The 25,565-nt window shown below is 31.1% G+C and overlaps 4 protein-coding genes across 4 annotated transcripts; all 4 read left to right on the top strand.

Annotated features, from left to right (window-relative positions):
* Positions 1–1,384: 1,384 nt before the first annotated feature.
* On the top strand, positions 1,385–1,939 carry LOC117911478. The gene has a single exon (XM_034825876.1). It carries the CDS (start codon positions 1,471–1,473, stop codon positions 1,663–1,665), a length of 195 nt encoding a protein of 64 aa, XP_034681767.1. The 5' UTR covers positions 1,385–1,470; the 3' UTR covers positions 1,666–1,939.
* Positions 1,940–8,090: 6,151 nt separating this feature from the next.
* Positions 8,091–8,894, top strand: LOC117911872. The gene has a single exon (XM_034826296.1). The coding sequence runs from the start codon at positions 8,299–8,301 to the stop codon at positions 8,752–8,754; it is 456 nt and encodes a 151-aa protein (XP_034682187.1). The 5' UTR covers positions 8,091–8,298; the 3' UTR covers positions 8,755–8,894.
* Positions 8,895–11,822: 2,928 nt separating this feature from the next.
* On the top strand, positions 11,823–16,861 carry LOC117911922 (serine carboxypeptidase-like 16). The gene is made up of 14 exons (XM_034826359.1): positions 11,823–12,038; positions 12,147–12,283; positions 14,060–14,136; positions 14,243–14,365; positions 14,453–14,555; positions 14,650–14,687; positions 14,786–14,887; positions 15,468–15,554; positions 15,657–15,797; positions 15,896–15,967; positions 16,059–16,177; positions 16,261–16,374; positions 16,465–16,519; positions 16,618–16,861. Exons 1-14 carry the CDS (start codon positions 11,881–11,883, stop codon positions 16,699–16,701), a joined length of 1,410 nt encoding a protein of 469 aa, XP_034682250.1. The 5' UTR covers positions 11,823–11,880; the 3' UTR covers positions 16,702–16,861.
* A 4,849-nt stretch (positions 16,862–21,710) lies between these two features.
* Positions 21,711–24,956, top strand: LOC117911752 (eugenol synthase 1-like). The gene is made up of 5 exons (XM_034826171.1): positions 21,711–21,907; positions 21,986–22,120; positions 23,934–24,165; positions 24,264–24,467; positions 24,591–24,956. Exons 1-5 carry the CDS (start codon positions 21,719–21,721, stop codon positions 24,788–24,790), a joined length of 960 nt encoding a protein of 319 aa, XP_034682062.1. The 5' UTR covers positions 21,711–21,718; the 3' UTR covers positions 24,791–24,956.
* Positions 24,957–25,565: the final 609 nt, after the last annotated feature.

Below are 25,565 nucleotides of genomic sequence, written 5' to 3'. Positions count from 1 at the left end.
AAAATTAATAAATTTTTTCTATACTATTTCAAATTCATTTAACATATTTCTTCTCTTTGAAAGATTTAGTAAGTTAAAAATGTATAAATTTTTAACTAATTTTAACTGTATTTGATTTTCTTTCATATATTTCATAAAGAAATCAAATATGATAAAATCATTTTTCTTAGATATTTTTTTATTCCCTCAATATATTTTAAGAACGTAATGTGACAGTAATATAAAAAATTATTTTCCTTGGACATTAATATTTAGCTTTCTTTACTATGTTTCGTAGTACAACTAAATATAATTTTTTTTAAGTTTTTATTTATTTTATTTTTTATTTTCTTAGTACTTTCCAAAAACCAAAAATAACTTAACTAAAAATAATTTTTCCCGCATTTGGTTGTCTTATAAAAAAATACCAAAAAATGAAAAATAATTAAAATTAGTTAGAAACTTATATATTTAAAATTATTTAATTTTTATATCAAATAATTAAAATAAATTAAATGAGTTTAAAGTAGTATATACAAATAAGTTGTTAACTTTAAGTTTAATTTTTATTTTCTTTCTCTTGTTATTTCTTTATACTTTTTCTTTCCAATTTTTTTCTCTTGAGTTTTTTTAGAATCAAACATAACCTTGACTTTTTTTTAGAATGAAACATAACCTTAATTTCTTTATCCAATATTAAACAAATCATAATGATTTGAAAAAAATAATGAATTGTGTCCTAATTGTTTTTAAGAACGATTTTCTTCTTTTCAAAACAAAAAAAAGCACAAAAACACATTTGATGACAAAAAACTATTTTTTATTTTTTGTTCTTAAGAACAGAAAATAGAGAGAACATCTTTTAGTTATTTTGTGTTGTTTTCACTTATTTTTTGAGAAGTGTTTTAAAAAAACTTTTCTTAAAAACTGTTTTTTTTTTAAACTATTTTAAAAAATAATTATCAATGACCTAATATTTTATAAATTTTTAATTCATAAAGACGATTTCTCACTATTTATTTTCAATAATATTTTCTTAGATCAAATTATTTTTTTCAATAAAATTATTCCAAAATTCTTAAAATTTTAAAAATTAAAGTCATACTTTTATAAAATAAAATTAATATTAGCCATAACACCCTTTCAAGTTTGACAACTACATTTTCGGCACTGTAGGCTAACGGATTTGACTGCAATCTACCCTGCCGACTGCGTACTTCAAATTTCTATTTCGAAGTGATTTCAAGGCGAATCAACGGTGCAGATGCAACCAAAATCAACACGTCGGACAATGAGTACGGAAAATGGCAAACTCGTAATAATCTAGGAAAGCCAAGGTGAATTTGTACTTGTCTGTTGATAAAAACCGCTCGGCTCACGAACCGGAAGCAACTGATCAACATAGAGGTCGACGTCGAGGGCTTCACTGCGATCTCCAAAAAACCTGGAAACCGTGATCCTCCCGGCATCTGGTTTGATCGGACAATAGTGATGGCGATTCAGTTGGAGAACCTGGTGGAGTCGATAAAGTCGAAGGTTCGGGCGCTGAAGAAGTCGAAGAAGCCATACATAAAGATGGACAAGAGCTCCAGCGTGAAGGTGGAGATCCGAAGCAGAAAGGCTAAGAAGCTCATTGACAAGACCATGAGAGCTGCCGATCGTCCCGGAAAGAGAACCATTTCGTAACTCTTCCTTTCTCTCTTTTTCTGACTCCCTCTGTCTCTGTATCCATCTGTAGATATGGGATAGGATTTTCTATTTTTGCTTTTGTTTAAATTTTTTTCCGCTTGTTTGTTTTGCTTTGTTGATGTGCCGACCAATTCTGTGTTTCCTGGCGAGGAATGCGCCAATTACTGCCGGCGAAATGGTAATAGCACCGGCGTAGGGCTGGGAACCGTTTCGGTTCGGCTTCATAGATCTATATATTTAGAAAAATGAAGATTTTTCTTTTCAATCTCAACGAGTTTGAATTATCATTTGGCTCATCTGTTCATATCTCAAATTATTTATGAATTATTAACAAAAATGTTCATGAAGATCGACTGGAAACAACAAATTCTATTTAGAATGATTATGTTCAACAATTATCGCATTTCCAGAGGGTGTTTGGTTGGAAAGAATTAATATTAATCTCACTAACGCATGTTTTCTGGTACTTTCCTTCATTTCCTTTTTTCCCTTTCAAATCCAGGAAAGGAAAATAAAATGGGTAAAAAATCACGAAACATCACAGGAAATCTTGATCGTTTCGTATTGGCAGTGGTAGTAAGTGTGGTCAGGACTAAAAATAGATCCATTGTTGTTGCGATGTAGGACTGGTCTTAGAGGATGAAATTTTCTGTTTGGGACGGCAGAAAATCTGTGTTTCTGTCTTGTTTGGCGGCGTGTCTGTTTTCACCTTTCTTTTTACCTTTACTTAATATTGATTCATGAATCTCACGCCTTAAAACAAAATTAATATTTCGGTGTTTAAAATTTTCTGGCAGACGTACGGTTGTAAGAGCTCTTTGCTTTCGACTGGGCCCTCAATATACGGAATCATGCGTAACCATTTTTATTTTTTTGGGAATAAACGTGGCATAAATTCTCTTTAAATTTTCAATATTTTTTGAAATTCTTTTCCCAAAAAATTATAATATTCATACCGTTGGTTTCAAATTCCAAATTTCTTCTATCAACATTCTATAAATATATTTCATTTATAAAATTTATTTTTTTTAGAAAGATTTTAAATAAAAATATTATATGTAAATATGTTTAATATATATATTTTTAAAAATACATTATTATATTGAAATTAATGGTAATTTAGTGATTGTTTGATAAAATTTAATAATTTATGTTAATTGTAAGTTAAATTATTCTTAAATTTATTAACTTAAAATTTATTATTTATTTATTTTTACTTTAAATACTAAATTTATTTAATAAAATTAACTTAAAATTTATTTTAAATCATCATTTATATATATTATTTGGTCTAATATTTATCCTTATTGATTTTTATTTATATTTATTTTCATTAATTTTAAATAATATAATTATTTATAAAGTATTTATATTAAAATATTATAAATACATAAAATAATTATAAAATATTTGTTATAAAAAATGAGTCTCAATGTTAAATCATATTTTAAAATATACTCTTATTATGGACATATAAAACAAAAAGAATTTGAAATTAATAATAAATTAATTATTTTGACTTAATACTTAATTATAATATTAACTTATTTTATTAAACATATTTGGATGATGTTTGTTTTTTTATTGAATAAAAAAGACTAAAACATTTGAATTTTTTTGTTTAACTAAAAATAACATATCAATAGATTATTTTTCATTTTTAATTTTTTTATTAAAAAAACCAAACACTATCTTAACCTCAGCAAAAACTTAAATTAAATTATTAAAATCATATAAAGTGATTAAGTTGAATTATCAAACATCTTGTATTTACATTAAATGTTGGGACTGGAAATGAAATTAATCCAATAATTCAAATACGTTATAACATAACTCGGGATATTTTTATTTTTAAAATGGTAATAAAAGAGGGTGTTTGATTTTGGAGTATAGTTTTTTTTTTTTTTTTCGTATAGAATGTATATTTTCTAGAAATTTGTATTGGAGGTAATTTGATTAGGTTGGAATTGAAGTATATTTTGGAAAATGTGAGAGTGTGATGGAGCAACCAATTTAGTGTAAATGGACTTTTCCCCCCTCTTTGTCAAATAAGATGGGCAGTGACATGGAAATTGAATAATAAATGCAAACCACATAAATGGGATGCAAAGTCAGCAGCCATCCCTTGTGGGCATGGGGAAAGGCTGTTTTTCCATCCACGGATTTATTAATGAAGAGGGAAAAGTAGCCTCAATTGTTAAACTTAAACAAAATACCCTTCTATTATTATTATTATTTTTTTAATACAATTTAAAATTGTCAAACATTGGGTCCAATGAATAAATTCCATCTGACCATAGGGGGGAAATGGAAGGAAAGTTCAAAGAGTGCAGCAAGTAATGGTGTTTACTTTTCGCATTCTGATTTGGAAGTCAATGTCGATACGCCCATATTCATCCTCTTCCTCTTTTCCTCCTTTTCACCAACATGGTTTCTCACCTTCTATTTTCTTAGTTTTTCTTTATTTTTTTATGTTTTTTTTTAGCAAATTTTAATTTATTGATTTATTATTAATCAAATTTTATATTAATCAAACTATGCACATGATAAGAAAATAAATAAAAAGATAAGATTTTTAACGTGGTTTAACGATTAATATAATCTGTATGTCCATAGTCTACTAATCAAAGGAACGAAAAAGAATATAATGATGAAACTCTCAAAACTACTTTTAATTATCATCCACGCTATCTAAAAAACCAAACCCTAAAATCTAAAAAAGTTAAATATATAATAGGGGTAAAGTCCTCATTTATCATATAAAAAAAATTTCTATAGGAGGTTTTGCCCCCTTTAATCTCGTGGGCTCAATGGGTAACTCGACTCTTGACATCTCGAGTGACAACAAAACTAATTCTAGTTTCACAATGTAACATTTTAAATATTGATTGTTGATAAAAAATTTGAATTATTGAAAAAGGAAATAAATTCATAAGAATAAGGTATAAATATTTTAGGTTGAAAAAATATTTTTAGTTTGGTACTATTAATTGACGTGACAATTTTAAAATTTATAAATTTATACGTCAATTCAACCATGTGTTTTTAGTTATGAAGGGAATGGAAGAGAAGTCAAATCTGTTTGTGTAGACGTAGATGAATTCCATAATTTTCTTTAAAATAGAGTAAGGTATGAGGTTAGTGTACAGCACATAAATACTACAAAATTTTTAAACCGAAAGGATATACATGAATAATAAAAAACACCAAATCGGTTCAATTGTTCCATTTTCCCCCCATCTGTAAAAAATGGGACTGTGGAAAGAGTTGCAAAATCTTGAGCCCCTTCACTTCCTGCTTAGCAACTGGGAGTTGGTGATAGTCTAATAATTGGTAACCCAACTGGAATGAACTAGCTAGTTTTGATTTTGATGAAGAAAACATGTACTGGAAAAGGGCATCCAATGATGGGGTCTCTCCTTTTTGAGCTTGTTCCCACCTGCACATATATGATTGTTCGTATCTGGAGCCGGGACTCCACCACCCCCAGAAGTTCATGTTTTGCTTGATGAGTTAAAAGACAAACGGATATCAGAGTACTACCTCCATGTGATGAACCCATGCCTTCCCTGAGAAGAATCCCCACCAACATTAAATGGGAAATCCAGCAAATTCATTATTAACCCATGTGAAGTTGTTGTATACATTGTCATTTTCATGCAACATGTGAGCTTGTTGGATTGTCATTTTCATGGTATCCTTTCTGGTATATACAAACACTTTTCACTTCGCCCCCCACCCCACACAAACTACATATTGAACATTGGAGCTAAATTTTGAATTTGGCTTGGCTTGGTTTGTTTGATAGGTATAGATGAGCTTGAATGGACGAACCTGGCCAACTTGGTGTAGCTCCAGTTGCCTACAGCTAGTTTTGTTTGTTCAACCGTGCCTTAATTTCAACTATAGGGGTTGAGAATTGATTACCTTGATTAAGCTGTTTCAGCTCAGACAAACACATGTCTTGTCTGGTTTGGATTGTTCATGATGATGATATCTAATGCGGAGCAATTAGTTCTCCTTCAACATCATTTCCCATGAACTCCATATCCATATACAGCCAAGCATTGGATTACTTTTTCAAAAATCTTGACCGGTCTGTTGATCTTGGTTTAGAGCTTCTTCGCATGTAAAGCCATCTTATAATCTGGTCTGGGAAAAGATTTCATGCTTAGGAACACTTGTGATTTGAGTATATATAGATATAGAATATTTTCTAAGTTCTTATGTTATTGTATTTAGATTGTTTATATAATATGGAAAACTATTAGAAATATCTCTATAAATATTGTAAATTATAAGAGAAAAAAGTTATGGAACAAAGATGAACATAGATAGAAATATAAAGAAGAGGAAGGACACTAAGTAGACCAATGACTCATTACTTAGGGTGTAAATACAAAGAATGAGGAAACATTAAATGTTTTGAAATCTAATAATTATATATGTTCTAGGTTCATTGTAATATTATTTATAATATAATGAAATATTTTCTCTTATTTGCGAATATAGGTATGATTGACAGAATCGCGTTAAAATCCTATGTGCATTTGTGTGAATTATTTAATTTTTATGTTTTTGCTTTAAGATGTTTGCATTGAAGCTTTTATTGGTAGAATAAGTAGTATCAAAGTTAGGTTATGAGTCCGAGTTATGTACGAGCTACATGTTGAGGAGAGATTATTAGGTATGAAATAATGTTGCTTCTTGAGAAATTAAAATGGTTATTAAAAAATGACCTTGGGATAATTGTGGAAGGTTCAAGATATTCGGGCACCACTATAAGCCTTGGAATGAGTCATGGCTTAGAGATGTGTGTTGTGTGGGATGAGTCAATGAGTCAAGCTTACTGTATATCCCCGGATGGTTAAGCCCCAAGGTGAGTGTGAATGAGTAATGACATCAAACCACACAAAGAGGGTTAGCTTGACTTCATTGACAACCAATTGATTTTTAAACTAAGTTTTTTTATCACAAGTAGTACCAAAGCTTATATTGAAGGCTTCTCGAAGAGTAAAAAGAATAAAACACAAAAGCTGTTACAAAAAGAAATTTTAGTCGAATGTAAAATTAATTGTTCTCTTATTGAAATGTGACACAAAAAGCAAGGGGATCATGGTATATGATAAGACCATGGTATAAGAAATGAACCATGACACATAAGGAAGTTGTAGTATGAAATAAGGATTTGGATTAGAAAAGTTTCTCAAAAGCTTGTATTATCATGAAGAAATAGAAGATTGATTTAATGTGAAGATTGTTAGAAAATGTTTTAAATTCATTATTAGTATATATTTATTTTTATAAGAAATATTAAATAAAATATTTCCTAATTTCAAATGTCATTATAGTTAGATTTTTTTTATAATTTCTTATAAAATAAGGAATATTATTAGAAATTCTTTGTAAACATTATAAGTCATTGGGGGAAAAAGTTAAAGTTAGATAGAGATAAACTTGTGAAAACTATATATGATGGATAAATATGTGAGAAAGAGTGGGTGCCACCGAGAAGGGTAAAAACACTCATGTTTTGTATACGAATTTATTAATGAATTTACATTGAAGCTTTTGCTCACACAAAACACACAAGGTCCGCTCCTTGGCAAGTTGGCTTGAATATGTCACGAGCCTGTCCGCAAGCTTTGCCGATTTCACCAAAAGCAGTGTGCCTACTTACTCTATCATAACGAGATCTTGTGATAGAATCCACTGCAATTCAAAATATGGAACTGAAATTATATATATAAATATCAAACAGTCTACCAAATGATTCAACCTTGTTATTTTTTATTTTTCATATGAGGGGTGCAGGAATAGGGATCCCACTGAAGCTACTTTTCTGATAGACTCTTAATTCCCATACCTCTCAGCCCTACTCCTGCCCATTCCTTGTCTGGTTTCAGTAGTTTTAGTCCGGCCCCTATACAATGGACAATCCACATTGATTTAATCATCCCCATTCGCTCCCCATGTGACTAGTCTTGTACAAGGGATTCATGACATGTAACTCCTTCATCCACAGTTCTAAAAGAGAGTTAGATCTATAATTTGTAATGCATGACAACCAAAATAATATGGTTCTATATAGTAATCAAGAGCATATTGACCATGAAATGTGTTTTTCAAATCAATGGGGGAAATAATAGGAACAAGGGATTGATGAACTATATGTGAATTACGTACTTCTGTCAGCTTGTATATGTCGTTGGGAAATTTTACATAGTTTGGTCTTGTCCGTTCAACTAAAATAGGGTGATTCCCTCACATTTTTAAAACACCCACGATCATAACAAGACAATGTGGAGGTCCACGGCAAATGTGTACTGTTTTCTAAAGGCCTAGCCAGCTCTCCCTTTGCTTTATCATTATATTTTGGCCTACAATGTGTCTTCTTAGATTAAATTATTGAATTCCTTCTCTGAAAGAGTCCACACGCAGTGGATTATCTGACCCTCAACTAGTCCTCTTCCTCCTCTTGCCATGCATATTCCGAGAAACAAACACACCAGCGATCAATCTGAAACCCCCACCTCATCTATATACATACAGGCTTTTCTCTTCTCTACTTTCATCTATCATTTCCAAGCCTCTTTTCCTTGATCTCAGTTCTTTTGGCACTGTACAAACATGAAAACCAAGGGAAAAAAGCAAAGCAAGGCCATGCGGTGCATTGGAGCTCCACTTAGGGTTCTGGCCAAGGCTGGAGACTTTTACATGAGAAGCATGATGGACTGTAGCGGGGGCGTCGGCTATGGTGGTCTTGTAGGCTGTCCGGCCCTGCAAGTCTCGCATTTGCCTAATAGCTTTAGCGTCAGTTCTTCAAAGCGTAGAGATGAGGAGTTGAGGTTGAGGGAGCTTATGGGGAGGGTGTCTAAGAGGAGTGGAGGGAGTAGGGTGGAGATGGAGAGGCGTAAAGGGGTGGGAATGAGGAGCTACAGTATTGGGATAGGGAGGATTGGGAGAATTGATGAGGAGAAGCCGTGTGAGTTTGTGGAAGATGATGATGGTAAGCTCAAAGCAGATGTGTTGTATCCGAGAAGCAGAAGCTGTGCTGTTACAAAGAGAAATGCTGTGTTTTATTAGATTGTCTTTGTATACAAAACTACAATGAATTAGGTGTTTGTTTGTATGGAAAGTGGATCATCTTCATTATTCATCCTGAATTCCATATGTAGTCTACTGTGAGAGAGATCATCTTGTAATAAAATTGTTGAATTTCCAAATGATATGAGGATTGAACCAATCATCTTCAGAGTATTTTAATTGTCATATAATTTGAGGAAAATATTTGAGGTACCAAATTGATACCCATTAAACTTCTCATCTCAACCGTTATGAGCATGAAGGAGTTTAGGTTATTAAATGAAAGTACAAATAAATGAGATCAAGGTACAAAAGAATGAGACTCGGATATAACGCTATGAAACCTGAAGATGCGTATGTACTCTTAACACCACGGGAATGATGATGAATTTTTTCATACATATTGAAAAAAATGCTTTTCTGATGATGATGATGAATTTTTTCATACATACTGAAAAAAATGCCTTTCCGATGATGTTGTGTAACACCCATGATTAAAAACCCTAAAACTCAGACTATGTACACAAACAAAGGTGATTTTGGAATTGGTTTTTTTTTTTTTTTTTTTTTTGCTTCATAATTTTAAGGTGGATTGTATACTGTAGTATTGAAGCATAGGACAATTGTAATGACTTCAACAAATCCCATACTTGGTCCATGGGCCTTCATCAGCCAAATGATTGTCAAATTGGAGCCTGGATGAAGGAGGCCCATGATAGCCTATGAGCTGTCACATAATGGATCCATGTGGATTTGGGCTTTCAATATGTAGTCTGGGAAGACACAACAGTATTTCAGTGGGATCTCAAGTGGCCCATGTCCATTGTACTTATCTCAAGTGTTGGGCGTCCTTGTCTTTTGCCATTCTCTTTCAAGGGAGGATCATAACTCTCCACTGTTAGGACTTGGGCGCATCCTCCTGGCCCTCATCTTTTATTTTATTTTATTTTTATTTTTATTTTTGTGTGTGCTTTTATAAAAGGTATAAGTGAGATAAAATGTAGCAGGATGAAAATATTTTAAAAAATATGACATATATTACATAACGGTAAAAATATCCTTATTTGGATACTTTTATAAATTAAAAAAAAAACTTATATCACCATCATTTAAAACTTGACAATCATGTATTTAATGAAAAATATTAACAAAAATATAATAATATTGTTTTAAAAATTTATATAATTCAAACTTTTTTTTTTTAATTTCCAAAAAGCTAATAAACATTAAGGAGCCAATCGGTTCCTAGGGGTACATACCTCCCCTAAAAATATTAAAACAAAAAAACTACACTTCTTGTAATAGTAGAACTTGAATTGAACCGATTATTATTCTCCCTAATAATTAGGATAAAACCTATATTTTTTTCTTGGGCGCTCTCCCTAAACTAAACTGTTGGCTCCGTCACTGCTAATAAAAATAAAGATTTTTATTTTAAATATGAGAAAGATAAACCTAAGGGAGAAGAGTTGTCTTACTATAACAGTTTCCATTTTGTCACTTCAAATCACTTATGTTTTACTCTATGCTAAAAAAATAAAAATAAAATTGGCATAGAATAAGTGTGAGTGGCACGTGATTGTAACCTAAATTCTGTCCCAACCACCAAAAGTAGTGATAAGGTTGGTAACACTAGTGAAAATTTTGGCATACATGAATTAGCAGCCACCAGGGCATTTCGATGCGGGTTTGGTAGACACGTGCTTGGATTCATGTTTATATCATTCAATCAGTCGGGGTTAGCTTTCCATGTGACACCACCAACCACACCAAACATTCATATGAGGTTGTTGGGTGCTAATTGGTTGTATGAGGTTAAGATCACGTGACCAATCCAGTTAGTTTGGTGTTCATTTTCTACATTTTTTATTCATACGTGCCTTCGAAAAATCATTGGAAAAGCAAAAATGGGAAAACCAAGGCTTTCCATGTCAACTTGATGGGATTTTTGGCTTTTATATATATATATTTTTTTTAAATATATATTTTATTTTAATTAAACTTATAGGGTCAACTATATATCTAACACTCACATACTCTATGATATATTAGTAAACATTTTTACAGCCGTTTCCATGTTTTATAATTTTCAACTTGAGGCTTGGTTTTGAACTTTCACCCATTTGAAGATTTCAATCAAATACAATCGTCAAAACAATAGATTGAAATTAGAGATGAGGATGAGACAAATTTTTTTAGTACTCATCTCATTTTGTATTAATAAAACGAGTTTGAAATTTAAATAATCAATTTAAGACAAGATTTGAGATTATTTTATTTTATTTTAAATTTAGGATGAGTTTTAGTGTTGTTTTGTTCCACCCACTCCGATTATGTATAGTGACATTGAGGGAAATGAAATTGTTGCATTTAATGTATGTTAACCTTTTTATTTTTATTGTCGTTTTTTTTCCTTTTTTTTTTTTTGAACATATTCAATCACCCATTGCCCATAAGCATATGGTAATAATGGTATATTATTCTTTTCATTACTTGAGTCACATTTTTTTATTAATTATTTATATATAAAGTGAATTCCAAAAAACTTTTATATTTAATGAATATTAATTAATTTTTAATGCATGCAATAAATTATCCATAGACCAATGATTAAAAATATGATAATAAAAGGGATGCTATAGTATAAAATTGGATATTTTTATTTTAATATTTGTATTGAAAAACAATAACTTATTCTAAAAAGTAAATTTAAATGGCAAATATTATTATTTCGCATTAAAGATGTGTTAACAAAGTCTTGTATTAATATAGGCCATTCAAGCCTTCAGACAGCGTTACCAAACGGCTATATACTTGTTTCAAAACTTGGCTATTGAAACCTATGGTTTGTTGAACTTAAAAAGACATGAATGTTAGATAGGAAAGAACAAGTGGGTTAGCTAGCTAGTGCTGACCAGCTTAATCAATGAGAATTTTAAAAATTGGCCATGTGGGCGAAACAAAGAAATCCTTTTTCCAAAGTATATCTTCATTAATTTTCCTTCCCCACCACCACAGAAAATATATATTTATATATATATATATATAAAACAAAGTCCATAAAGTGCAAGTACACCATTTGATCGTCTCTCTTACAACAATCTTTAGTCCTTGTGTAGTTGAAGTATGGCTGCAAAAAGGCCATCCAATTCTAGTATGTTTCATGGAGGACTGTTTCTGCGGTTGCTGCTTGTAGTGCTAGTCTCAGCAAATGCAGCCTCGGCCGGTTCCATCGTCGAGTATCTGCCTGGCTATGGGAAGCTTCCTTTCAAGCTTGAAACCGGGTTAGTGTTTTTCTTTAATTTTGCAATTTTTTTGAGGCATTGTGGCGCTAGATTGTTTTTCTTTTGGAGGTGGAAATGGTGATGGGTCATGGGGTTAGTGTTTTTCAGATACGTAAGCGTTGGAGACTCGGAGTTGTTCTACTACTTCATTGAGTCACAAGGGAACCCTCATACCGACCCTTTTTTCCTCTGGCTCACTGGAGGCCCCGGTTGTTCTTCTTTCAATGGACTCATTTACGAAATCGGTATACTTTTCTTCTTCTCCTCATGAGGGTAGTTTAGAAAGTCGATTATATATAACCATTTGAGTGCTTAACAAAGTGAATTATACTCTTTCATTTTCATATTTGTTGTGATATCACCATTTAGCTTTTATTGCTTTGGAGTAGACATTTCCAATGTTTTTAGAATCAAACCAATCAACGAACCAAAAAAGTTATTGGTTTATGGTTTAGTGGTCGGACTGGTGGTTGAACTACAGTCGAACTGGTGACGTCATAAATGTATAATTTATATTTTATTAAAATTAAAAATAATTTTTAAAAATATAAATATAAATAAAATTAAAAATCAATAATATTTATTTTTTCCATCTTTTATATAAATATATTAATATTTTAAAGTTTATTAAATAAAACATATATAATATTACATACGAAAAATGAAAGTGTTTTAAAAAATATTAGATATTTGAGATGGTTTTATTATGGGCACAAACCAATTAGCAACACGTTAGTGTAACCATTCTCATCTTGAACCCTTGGTCCAAGGTTCAAGCCCCTGGGCTGTAAACTTGTGCATATATAAATGCTGATTGTTTTATGTTTAACTTGTCCTATCCTACATTGGAAAAGCAAGAGCATAAAAATACCTTTAAAAACCTCATTATGCTTGTATCTCAATTGGCTATTGGCCATGGTGGGTTGGGCCGTGAATGGGTGCGACCCATTGGTTATTAAGGTCTGTTTTGGCCCAAAAACCCAGATTCTTAGTTGAATCGAATCATCTCGATTTTGTACTGGTTTGACGGTCCAACTATCGATTCAATGTCGGTCTGAAGTCCTTTCTAGCTCAAAAACTCAACTGAACTTGACTAGGGTCCGATCGACGGTTTGACCGGTTGAACTAGTCGATCTGATTCGATTTTTAAAACATTGGACATTTCAAAACGAGTCTTGATAAAAAAAATGCTTGATTGTGTTTACATGGACTCACTCGCTCCCATTTAGATATTACATGTTTTAGTATTAATAGGCTTTTACGACTTCAAAATACATTTAAGGGTTAAGATGGATTCCTTACTATATATTCAAAACAAGTTGTTATTGTCATCTCTCATATAATTATGAAACTAAACGTATAGGGATTTTTTATCGGATTGAAAACAAAGAATGTCACTTTATAGTTAAGTATTAACTCTAATATTATTTAAAATGACTCACCCCCTCTTGTCAAATATTGTTTATTTTGAAACCAATAAGTTTTTGTAACTTTAAAATATATTTATATAATTAAGAGAAGATCATTAGATATGTAATATCAAAAATTTCTTTCCTTAATTAACATTAGATATCATAGTATCTTCTAAATTTAAGACTAATGTTTGCCATATTTTGAGTGTTGCGTTGGTAGGATCACCACTGATCGCAATTAGTGGGCATCAATGCATGCCTTAGGTAGCTCTTCTCTCAAGTTCAAATGATCAAGTTGACCATTGGGTATCAATGTATTGCACGTGATGTGTTTGGTAAAGCTACGAGTCTCACTTGATTACGCACGATTACTTTGAATTTTTGGCCTCCATACCTTCCATTCTTTTGTATTTTCAAATTGGCATAAGTCTTTCTCTTTATTTTTTAAGAATACCATCACTTCATCCATTCAAAAAAGATTCTCAAAAGGAAATTTCCATAAACTATTCCTTTTATTATTTTTTTGTAAGAATAAAATCAAGCAATTAGAAAAATAAGTGCTTAATTTCCTTATCAAACACCCATAATTTATTTATGTTATGAATGTAGGTCCAATGGAGTTTGATATCCACAACTACCCAGGAGGGTTACCAAGATTGCTGCCTTACAAATATGCATGGACAAAGGTAATTTCAACATACTGATTTGCTTCATTACTAGTACATACTTCACCATTGAAAAATTGTACTTAGCCAATAATTCCTAAATAATTGTGCTGTGACAATTCCTCAGACAGCCAGCATATTATTCCTTGATGCCCCAGTTGGCACTGGCTTCTCCTACTCAACATCCGCGGATGGTTGGTCTAGTTCAGATACAGATTCAGCCCTTGAAACCTATGAGTTCCTGAGGAAGGTAATTAATTAATTAAGTTAATTAAGTAATAAATATTGACTAATTCCATAGTTTATTTGACTAAGTTATGTATGAATAATGGTGCAGTGGTTGATTGAACACCCTAAATACCTCCCTCTTCAACTCTATGTGGGTGGTGATTCATATTCAGGCATAATCGTTCCTCTAGTCGTCAAACATATAGTAGATGGTAATAAGCCTAAATTTTGTCACTGCATGCAACTTGCTATTCTTTCATGTTTGAATATTGTACTGAGCTCAGATTTTGGTATATGGACTTGCAGCTATAGATGAGCACACTGTGCCACGATTTAACCTACAAGTACTCCACTGACCTACCAACTTTGAATGATTTCATTAGTTTATTATTGGGGTGATCCCAATTAATTGATTTGGATTCTCTTTCAATGATGGTTTTAGGGGTATTTGGTTGGGAGCCCAACAACAGATGAAAACATCAATACAAATGCAAAAGTTGTATTTGCTCACCGGCTGGCCCTTATATCCGATGAGCTCTATGAGGTAATCTCGACCAATCTTCCTTAATTTGAGAAGCTGTTTTTGAAAACAGTTTTTATTTTTATTTTTGTTTTTATTTTTTTAAGAATAAATTTAAATAAAAAAATATGTTTATTAATTTAAACAAAATAAATTTCTATTCTTAAAAAAATATAAATAATGATTGAAAATAAAATACTATTATAATAAAAAAAATTACTTTACAAAAATATTTAACAACATAAAAAACATGTAAAGAATATTTAAAGTTTTTGAATAGGCTTCTTATGAAATATTAAAGAATAAAATAATTTTTTTTAAAAGAAAATAATTCTCAAAAGAGATTTTTAAAATTGTTTCTGAAAATACTACCCCAAAAAACCAATAATTTCTAGTATTTTGATAAACAAAAACCACATCATTTTTATCTCCCTTCACTTCTTGTTGTCTTTTGTTTGCCAAAATTGCCTTTGCTTAATTGATATTTTGGTATTAATTTCTTCCCTCAAAAACCTCTATCTTCTTTTATTGTTACAACTTCTAGTGTAGCCCTACTAAAATTAGGATTGAACTGTAAAGCTTATAATGGTCTGTGCTTTTCCAGGCTGCAAAAGAAAACTGCAATGGGAACTATGCAGATGTAGATCCATCTAACACAAAGTGCTTAAGTAGTCTTGGTGAAATCCAACATGTAAGTCATGATTATTTGTTTTTTCGGGTTCCATCAATCACATAGTTAATTAATTCCTTCTTCCTTTTAACTTGTATATCATCTCTATGTTTGAATTTGCAGTGTGTCAAAGACTTGTTCCGTAATGATATTTTGGAGCCCAAGTGTGTCTTTGAATCCCCAGAACCAACCCGAAGATCTCTGGATGAGAAGCCTGGAGACTTCATTCTTAATACACCAAAACTTGAAGAGTTCTGGTGCCGGGTACTAAAAAAACCTCATATCCCTCCTTCTGAATTTATACTTTTCTTTGGAAATGTAGATGGCTGGCTGATGATCAACTGGTTCATATCTTCTTGCAGAACTTCAATTATGCATTGTCCTACATCTGGGCTAATGATGAAAGTGTCCAAGAAGCATTAAATGTCCGAGTGGTATGTGAATACCTGATCAACTCTCAGTGATGAATGGTATTAGAGTACTGAACATTTTTTCATCTCTTTTTTTGTTTTATGGTCGGATCAGGGAACTGTAAAATATTGGTCGAGGTGCAACAAGAGCTTGTCGTACACAAAAGATGTTCAGAGTGTAATCGATGTTCACCGTTATCTCAGTAAAAAGCAGCTGGAAGTTCTTGTAGAAGTGTAAGCACCACTTCAACTCCCAATTAAAACAAGAAGTATTCAAACCCTAGCTGTTAATATGGTTGATTTTTTGACTCCTGCAGTGGCGATCGCGACTTGGTTGTTCCATACCCGGGGGCGGTAGAATGGATTAGACTCCTCAATTTGACAATTGTTAGTCCTTGGCGGCCATGGTTTGTTGATGGTGAAATTGTAGGGTAGGTTTGAAGAATTTTTCCCAAGTCTCCAATGCAGTTAGTGATTTTTCTGAAAATTCATGGCTAAGTTATCATTGGTGTTTGATGTAGATACACGGAGAAGCATTCACAAAATGGGTACCGATTGACTTATGCGACCGTGAAGGCAAGCACAACCATATTCTATACATTTCCTAGTCTTTTTCTCTACTAAATTGAAAGTAAATAATAGAATTTGAACATATGTGGTTTTGGGTTCAACAGGGTGCAGGTCACACGGCTCCAGAGTACTATAGAAGAGAATGTTACTACATGTTCAAGAGGTGGGTGCATTACTACCCTCTCTAGTTCAACGTCATCCACTACTTCAAATCTATTATGAAGGTCCTCAAGGGGAGGGAGTGCTTTTATTTTACTTTTTGTAGTCCTTTTTGGGTTTAGTTTCTTGCAATCTAGATGTATTGAGTATCTATTTAATAATAGACCATGGTTTCTATGATTCGAGTCCTCCCGAGGATATTAGTGTTTTTTCTTGGATTTATTGGTTTTGCTCATATGCATGAACAGGGGGAAGCATGGACAAACTTTTGATAGAAAATAGTTTCTTTTGAATTTATTTTTAAAACAATTTTAAAGTGTTTTTGGAGTTGTCTAGGGTTTGTTTAGTAGCTGTTTTAAAAAATAATTCTAAAAAATAGTTTTTAAAAACAGTTTTTAGAATCCGTTCTCTGATTTTTATAGAACAAAAGTCTAGTTGAAAACTTAAAATATTTTTAACTTGCTTTTAATATTTTAAAAATAATTTTTCTAGCTAGTATTTTATTTTTAATTATTCTACATGTTTATATAAATTATTTTTAAAACAACTCTTAGAAAATAAAAGAAAACAACTAAAAAATGCCTTATGGAAATACCTTATTTTTTGTTTTTAAGAATAAAAAATAAAAAACAATTTTTGATTGCCAAACGTTTTTTCTTATATTTTTTTTTGTTTTAGAACATAGAAAACTGTTCTAAAAAACATTTTCAATCGGGCCTTACTTTCTTCCCGGAAAGCACTTGTTCTTTGGACAAACTATAGAATGGGCCAAGCTTGCCTTGTATTTTCATTGGCCGGTTGATGTTGGGCTCCGGTCTCTTCTTTGGCTGGGCTGGAGATTCCGTGCCGATACCCAGTCCCATGCTAGAGGCAGGCGGTTTGGGTTTGAGTTGGGTTTGGCTGGGCATTGGGCTTACAAATGTTCATGACTTCGTGTTTTGAAACTTCTGGTTACTAAAAACTTGCCAACATTGTCATCATGGATCCTTAAACAACCAAATTTAATACTTCCTACGTCTATTTTAACTGCCAATAAGTTATTACATATGTTTTAATGATCAACGATTCAGTCATTGAAGAACTCAAAAAAGTCTTATGTAGAACAAAAAAAAAAAAAAAAAAAAAAAGGTTCAATGAGGATAAAAATTTGAAGTTGTTGATCGGGTTAATCATTAAACTGAATTAGTTATAGGGTTATCGGCTGTGGTTTAATAATTGAATAGATGGTTGGACCGTGGCCTAAACGATGATGTCAGCATTACATTATAAATATATAATTTATATATTATTAAAATTAAAAATAATTATAAAAAATAAATTATATGTGAATAATTAAAACTTAAAGTATTTCGTTAATTTTATCTTTAACTCATAATAAGAATAAATGTAAATATATTAATATTGTTTAAATTATCAAATAAATATATTTCTATTTTATACAATTTTTAGTGAATATATCTCATAAAGTAAATCTATCAATACAGATAGCTAAATCAGATAGCGATGTATCCATTTGTCTCCTTATATTCATGCCTATATATGTACATGAACACTAGCCATTGAAAGATTGAAGCAGGAACGTACAACAAGTAGATTTTATTTTTTGGCATCTTTCCATTATAAAGTTTGTTGGTTGATGTTGGTGAATTCACTTTCTTTGTTCTGGAACGTCTCCTTCGTTTTTATCTCCTTTCACGAGTCCACGTGTCATCTTCTCAGTGGAATGGATTTATAACAGAAAATGTTTTTATTGAATCTTAACAAATATATTTACATGGTCATAGCTATCTATACGTGTTCTTATGTACACGGATTAATGTTTGTGTTCATAAGAACACTAATTAATGTTCGTGTCCATTGGAACATGACTTGTCCCGTGTTTATAAGAACATGGATTATTGCTCGTGTTCATAAGAATATGGATAGTTCGTTTTACTATTATGTCCACTTTAGATTAACGAATTTATTATTGATCTAACTCTATATACTTTTTAGGATTTACACTAATCTAAAAAACTCGAGATTACCCTCAATTCATTCTAAGGATGACTCAAGTAAATATGATTAAGGAGATTTATTTTTTTTTTTTGCTTGTATTTAGAGGCACAAATTGTATACAAAAAGTTGTATCTAAGATTATTAAAGAGATCTTTATTTTTTAACTCAATTTTATTATTTTAAATAATTTGTTTTTAACATTTTTTTCTCTTACTTATTACTTATTTAAAAAAAAATTCACTGAAAAAAAACTAAAATATTTTATTTTTTTACTAAATATTAAAAATAATTTTTTGAACCAATCAAAACACAATCTCAATATGGTCCTTGTAGTATTAATATTTAATACTTAATAATTAAAAAATAAATAACTTAATATTTAATATTATAAAGTTGTATTTATAATTAAATTAAATTAAATTTTATTTACATTTAAATAAAAAAACCAAACACCATCTAGATTATCTTATTTATGTGGTTCTTGTTCCATTATTTTGTATTTACTTTTATTTATGTATATAGTTGATAATTGATCTAAATTTTATTATATTAAATGTCAAATAGATACTTAAAATTTTGCACACATTAACATGTAACGATAGGTTTCATATATGGTTGGCGGTAATAAGACAACAAGAGCCCAACCATGAATTAAAATATTAGCTTTTATAGATATATCGATAATTCGATTTTACAGATATATTGAGAAATATCACCGAAAATTTTAATAAAAAAATATTGATAAAACCAAAATTAATTTAAATTTATAAAAATATTAGAGGAAACTTAAAAAAAAAAAATGATAAGAGAAACAATAATATACCTATTAAGGTTATTTTTATGAAAAAACTAGAAATATATATGTATAAAAGTTTATAAATATATATTTTCTTGTATTTAATTATGGTATATATACGGGAAAAAATCATTAAAACATCATGGTTCTATATTTTTAATAATCATTTAAATTAAATGAAAAATAAAAATAAAATAATTAAAACTGATTTATTTGATAAGGTTTTATTTTATAAAAAGTTTAAAAACATATATAATATATACACTTATTCATGAAATATCATTAAAATTCAAAATATGTGATTTGGTTTGTTTGCCTGACTTTTAAACCTTCATTCAATAGTTCAAAAATTGATAAAATCCCAAAAAATATAAAAATTTTCTTATAAATTACCACATCATTTTTTTTCTACTTTTCCTCGTAATTTTCTTTCTCTCACATTTTCTTTCAAACTTTCTAGGAACCAAACATAGCTTATGATTTGAAACCTCAAGGAAAAACTAGTTTTTCACTAAGTAATGAAAATGCACTATTCTAGAAAATTACTCAAACTTGAAAACTTTTAGTAGATTTTAGTGTTTTATTGTGTATTTATCGTACTAAAGTTGATGGAGAATGAAGATTTCGAGTTAGCTTGAGCTTGTTATTTGAAAGTTCATTTTTCTTCTCATAACTTAGAAATTGGAAAAAAAGAAAAAACCCCATTTTAACTTTCTTAGAATTAATCTTTGTAACTATTTTAATATATCACTTTTTAGCGAATATATCTCATAAAGTAAATTTATGTATACAGATATCTAAATATGGGTATAAAATAAGTATTGATATTGTCATATTTTGCAGGGAGAGTCCTAGGTTATATTTAAAAAAGAATATAGGAAATCCTAGCCAGGAGGAATTAAAACCTTGATTCCGATTCCATAAATTTGCATGGAAAATACCTAAGTAAAATTTATGTTAATTGTAGTGGAGAAACTTGTTTATCCAAACAGTTCTGTTAATTGTTGACTCTTTCTCCACAAAGTTTAGTATAATTTGCAGCTCCATTTAATTAGTTGACTACTATTGTATAAGCTGCTCCCAGATAAAGAAGATAGATATGTAAAGCAAGTGGCTGTAGTGCAGACACTTGCCAGCCATATGAGCTATTGATTTGGCTGAATGTTTATCCAAACAGCTGTGTTAGTTGCTACCGCTTTGTAGCGTCATTTTTAGCCCCATTTATTTGACTGATTGTTGAATAAGCTGCAGGTAACTAAAGAAGGCAAATGTGCAAAGCAACCAGCTATAGTGGAGACGAATGAAAACTCCGTATGATGCTGAAACTTAGTACCAAATAGCTAGCAAAGTCGGTGCCTAATTTCAACCAAGCAGCAGAAGACTTAAAAGTCATTGATCTTTGTTTGCATTTTTGGCAGCCCTTTCCTTCTCCTCCACGATTTGCTAAGCTGCAGCTTCAAAGTTGTCAGCACACACATGGAAATAACTTGGGATTTGTTGTTGAATTTGTTTCACTCCACCCTAGAAATTGTTTTATAAAAATGACCATATTACTATTCCATTAGTTGAGCTTTTTTTCTGGCAGTGTTGCTTCCAGATTGGACAGCCTACAACAGGGTGCTTTTGACTTAAAATTTCCAAAATCATACATGGTTATTAATGTAGTATGTGGTTCATATTTGAGCGAAATGACATATAGAGAAAAAATGGGCAAATGCCGGAATGACAATATTTGCCACTTAGGCTTGTACTTCTTTTGTTGTGGGGTGAATGATAGGTTATGGGGTATGGGGGGCAACGCCTCCTATAGTACGGTTTAGGGGTATTTTTGGAATTTTCATTTCTAAAAGTTAATATAAATACCATTTTATGTAACCCTAATTTGATACATAGTAAAAATCCACTTCTCTGTTCTTGTGGACATAGGCAATTAGTCAAACCACGTTAAATTTGCATGTTCTTTTTTCTCGTTTTACTATTATTTTTCACCATAAATCGTTGCACGAATTTCAACAGTTGTGATGTACGAAACTTTTCATTTAAAGTCATCTGGCTCCATGTGACGAATGGGTCCGAAAATCTTTTCAAATATCTAAAGATAAGCTCTTTTGTCAAAACCTTTCTTTTTTTCTTTTGTATTGTTCATTTCCTTCGTCTTAAAAACTAGAAGGAATTATTATTATTTTTTCCTATAAATAGATCAGCAATAGAGAGGTGGGGGTGGAGAGCAACAAAGAAGTAGTGGGAAAGCAATGGAGAGTGTGTTAAGTAGCATTCTCATATTTGGTGGTACAGGTTATATTGGTAGATATATGGTTAAGGCCAGCGTTAAGATGGGTCATCCAACGTACGTTTATTCTAGGCCTATGACTCCACAAACACATCCCTCCAAGATAGAACTTCTCAAAGAGTTCCAATCCATGGGCGTCAACATTGTCCAAGTAATACCTTTTTTTCCCTCTTTTTCGTCTTAGTATCTTTGCTTACTTCCTGCGGTGATCAATATGCTGTTGCAACAGGGAGAACTGGATGAGCATGAGAAGCTTGTGTCGGTGATTCAACAAGTAGATGTGGTCATCTCGGCCCTTGCATATCCCCAAGTTCTTGACCAACTCAATATTATAGATGCCATCAAAGTTGCAGGCACAACAAAGGTATTCATCGATCCAGCCCTTCACTTTAGAAGTTTGATTCAAACTGGCTCGTAAGAAAAATATCGGTTTTAGCATGTTTTGAAGTTATTGCTCAAAATCAGCTCTTTTTTTTAGTTGGTTTGAAAATGCAGCTTTATAGAAATTAAAACCCGCAATTTTAAAGTATGATTTATAAATTGGAATCGAAGTTGCACTTTCAAAATATGATTTGAAATAATTTTTTTTTTTTTTTAAATGAAAGATGAAGCATGAGAGAGAAATGGGTCCTTTTGATTAAGTTATTCTTCCTAGTCCCAAATGTCCATTTTTATCCAAAGGGCATTTTGAATCCAAACTCCTAACTTTGTTCATGAAATTACTGTTTTGGCTACTGAAAGTTCTCTCTGGACCTGAAGATAGGTCACTAATGGCCTACATATTGGTTACATCATTTTTAGTTTTAGTCCCATAGGATATTATTAATATTTTATCACGTCTTTTTTAATATTTTTTAATGATATTCTTTGTACTTTTTTTATTCATATTATTAATTTATACGTGTCTCAAAATCATATTATATGATGATATTCATTACAATAATTCTTTTTAATGTCAAATATGTAACTCATCCTTAAAAACTTCACCGTGTTAACGCTGAAATAGGTTTAGAAGATTTTATTATTGTATTTTCTATAATAGTCATTTAGAAATAAACATATACGCATACGACAGTTCAGTTGATTTGTTTCTATTTTTGATTGAGAGATGAGCTAACACAATTGTAAGATGATCTCAAAGATTGAATTCTTTTTCTACACTACCTATACTTCTTGTGACGTCTTATTAAATGCAAAATGAATGCCCTAAACTCTGCTTCTGATTGGTTAATGGTCGATATGTTACTTGATATATAGGTATGGTTTAAAACATAGGGATATATTACCAATATATCTTTGATATTTCAAGTGCCGATGGATCCATTCTCCTGATTTTTCTAGCGATCAAAGCTCAATCAAACATTAAAGTTAGTGAAATGAGATTTTTGCTTTGTGGCATGGAGACTTGAACCAGACCCCATGCCATTGGGCTAACTTTGCCTTTGTTTAATATTACATCCTATATTTTATATATTTTATGTATACACCTAAATTTTCTATATAAAATGTATTTTATGTTTACACCTAAATTATATATATATTTTTAAAAATAAAATATTGAAATAAATTTTTAATAAATATATTGATTTTGATTATTTATTTTCAAATTCCATTTATTTATTATTGAAAGCATAAAAATTGTGATTTAAATACAAATATAATATTTATACATATATTATAAAGTAGGTAAATCATCATTTTAATATTAAATTTATTTTCAAATTCAATAAATTATCATTTTAGTATTAAGTGAATTTTCAAATACCATTAACTATTATTATAAAATGTTACAAATTATATAATTCATAAATTAATTTCTTTATATATCAATTATAATAAATAATATAAGAATTATTACTTCTTATATTATTTTTAAAAAGTTTTCCAATATTTTCGTAAATTTTGATCAATTTTTGTTTAATCAATATTATGTGTTAAAATATCCACCAACATTTTTCAATATATCATTAAAATCAAGTTACCAATGTATTTGTCAAAACCGATATTATAATCCTTGTATATAGGTTAAAACTTGCAAATTGGAGTTTAATATTACCTAAAATTATGAGTGCAAAAGAATATTGCACGAGATAGACACTGAGGTCTACACTGATGTCACATTATCTTATAGCTTAATTAAAATTTGAGTTATTCTTATACTTAGTTATTTTCATTAGAGGTTCCTTCCATCTGATTTTGGAGTTGAGGAGGATAGGGTGACTGTTCTTCCCCCATTCCAAGAATTCCTTGATAAGAAGAGGATCATCAGAAGAGCCATTGAAGCTGCCGGGATTTCTTACACATTTGTGTCTGCTAACTGCTTTGGTGCTTACTTTGTGAATTACTTGCTCCATCCACATGACCATTCAAACGATAGTATTACCGTCTATGGCAGTGGTGAAGCCAAGGGTATGTCCTAAAGGAAACCTTTATTTCACTAAATAAAGTATAAAGCATGTATATACTCATCTTTGCATGACATACACAATTTCTAATGTTATTTACAGCGGTGTTAAATTATGAAGAAGACATTGCTCTTTATACAATCAAGGTGGCAAATGATCCCACTGCCTGCAATCGGATAGTCATTTTTCGGCCCCCCAAAAACATTATTTCGCAGCTCGAATTGATCGCTCTTTGGGAGAAGAAGACTGGTAGAAGCTTCAAGAGAGTTCATGTCTCAGAGGAAGAGCTTGTGAAGCTATCTGAGAGTAAGAAATGCAAATTCTTAATCAATTAATACATCATTTGTTCTTTACTGAATTTGGAAATTCAGAATCTATTTACATTTTGATAACCAACTTTAAGCTTTTCTTTCTTTGTTACTTTTTCAGCCCTGCCTAATCCGCAAAACATACCGGTGGCCATCCTTCATAGTATATTCGTAAAAGGCGTTCTAATGAATTTCGAAATAGGGGAAGATGATATCGAGGTTTCAAAACTATATCCTGATATTAACTATCATACCATTGATCAGCTCCTCGATATTTTTCTCACAAATCCCCCCAGCCCTTGTTCTGCTGCCTTCGAATGAGGTTGATCAATCCGCTGAATCAATGTTAGTTTATCTGGACACTATCTTTTAATTCCAAGGAATTGCAGTGAGGTGTATGGTTTGCAATGATCAATCTTTATGTATCCATCTATATTTTTGTAATGCTGCTATTTTCAAAAAAACTTTCTTTCCCTGGCTTGAACAATTTTCTCAGTTTGGTTAAAGCATCTTTGCGATAATATAACCGGCGATTTCTCCATCCTACCCATGAAACACAACCCAAGGAGGTTTCTTTGGCATCTGCAAGCTCTCTCTGCAATTCTAATTGATCAACAACGGTGGAGAAAGCACTGATTGTTAATTAAACAATGATCACTCCTACTAGAAAAATGCTTGTTGTTAACATTTGTTTTATTGACGCTTGGGAAAGCACGTCATCTCTGGTATTTCATGATCACATTGATACAAACTTTGGCCCCAGTAGAAAAGATCTATCTCCTTATGGGACTTATGCCAAATTAGTGGTTTTCCTATTGGGGCTCCTTCTATGGTGAAGTTATCCCTTATATATGCCAAAGAGTCGACTCATCTTAGAAAAGGACAATGTGATTTGTTCTTCAAAGCTGTTAATACTTGTTTTTTTCCTTTGATGGCAAGGTCACAAGACACAAAGTGAGTATTTAATTTCAAGTTATTGTCATATATTAGGTGAAGTTATGGATTAGGCCACCAAAGCATGACAAACCCAACAGCAACTATCAAGAAAAGGACAAAGCATCAACAAAGGCGCATAATCCCACCTACTTATTCATGG

Source organism: Vitis riparia, chromosome 3, assembly GCF_004353265.1.
Source record: "Vitis riparia cultivar Riparia Gloire de Montpellier isolate 1030 chromosome 3, EGFV_Vit.rip_1.0, whole genome shotgun sequence".
NCBI classification, from domain to species: Eukaryota; Viridiplantae; Streptophyta; class Magnoliopsida; order Vitales; family Vitaceae; genus Vitis; species Vitis riparia.
This window is presented reverse-complemented; position numbering and strand designations above follow the sequence as displayed.

Excerpts from the sequence above, each read along its gene's own strand:
- LOC117911478 (XM_034825876.1), top strand. The coding sequence starts at position 1,471 with ATGGCGATTCAGTTGGAGAACCTGGTGGAGTCGATAAAGTCGAAGGTT.
- LOC117911872 (XM_034826296.1), top strand. The coding sequence starts at position 8,299 with ATGAAAACCAAGGGAAAAAAGCAAAGCAAGGCCATGCGGTGCATTGGA.
- LOC117911922 (XM_034826359.1), top strand. The coding sequence starts at position 11,881 with ATGGCTGCAAAAAGGCCATCCAATTCTAGTATGTTTCATGGAGGACTG. Across the intron at positions 14,366-14,452 it reads CCTATGAGTTCCTGAGGAAG|TGGTTGATTGAACACCCTAA; the intron begins GTAATTAATTAA and ends ATAATGGTGCAG. Across the intron at positions 14,556-14,649 it reads CGTCAAACATATAGTAGATG|CTATAGATGAGCACACTGTG; the intron begins GTAATAAGCCTA and ends ATGGACTTGCAG.
- LOC117911752 (XM_034826171.1), top strand. The coding sequence starts at position 21,719 with ATGGAGAGTGTGTTAAGTAGCATTCTCATATTTGGTGGTACAGGTTAT. Across the intron at positions 22,121-23,933 it reads AAGTTGCAGGCACAACAAAG|AGGTTCCTTCCATCTGATTT; the intron begins GTATTCATCGAT and ends TATTTTCATTAG. Across the intron at positions 24,166-24,263 it reads TGGCAGTGGTGAAGCCAAGG|CGGTGTTAAATTATGAAGAA; the intron begins GTATGTCCTAAA and ends TGTTATTTACAG.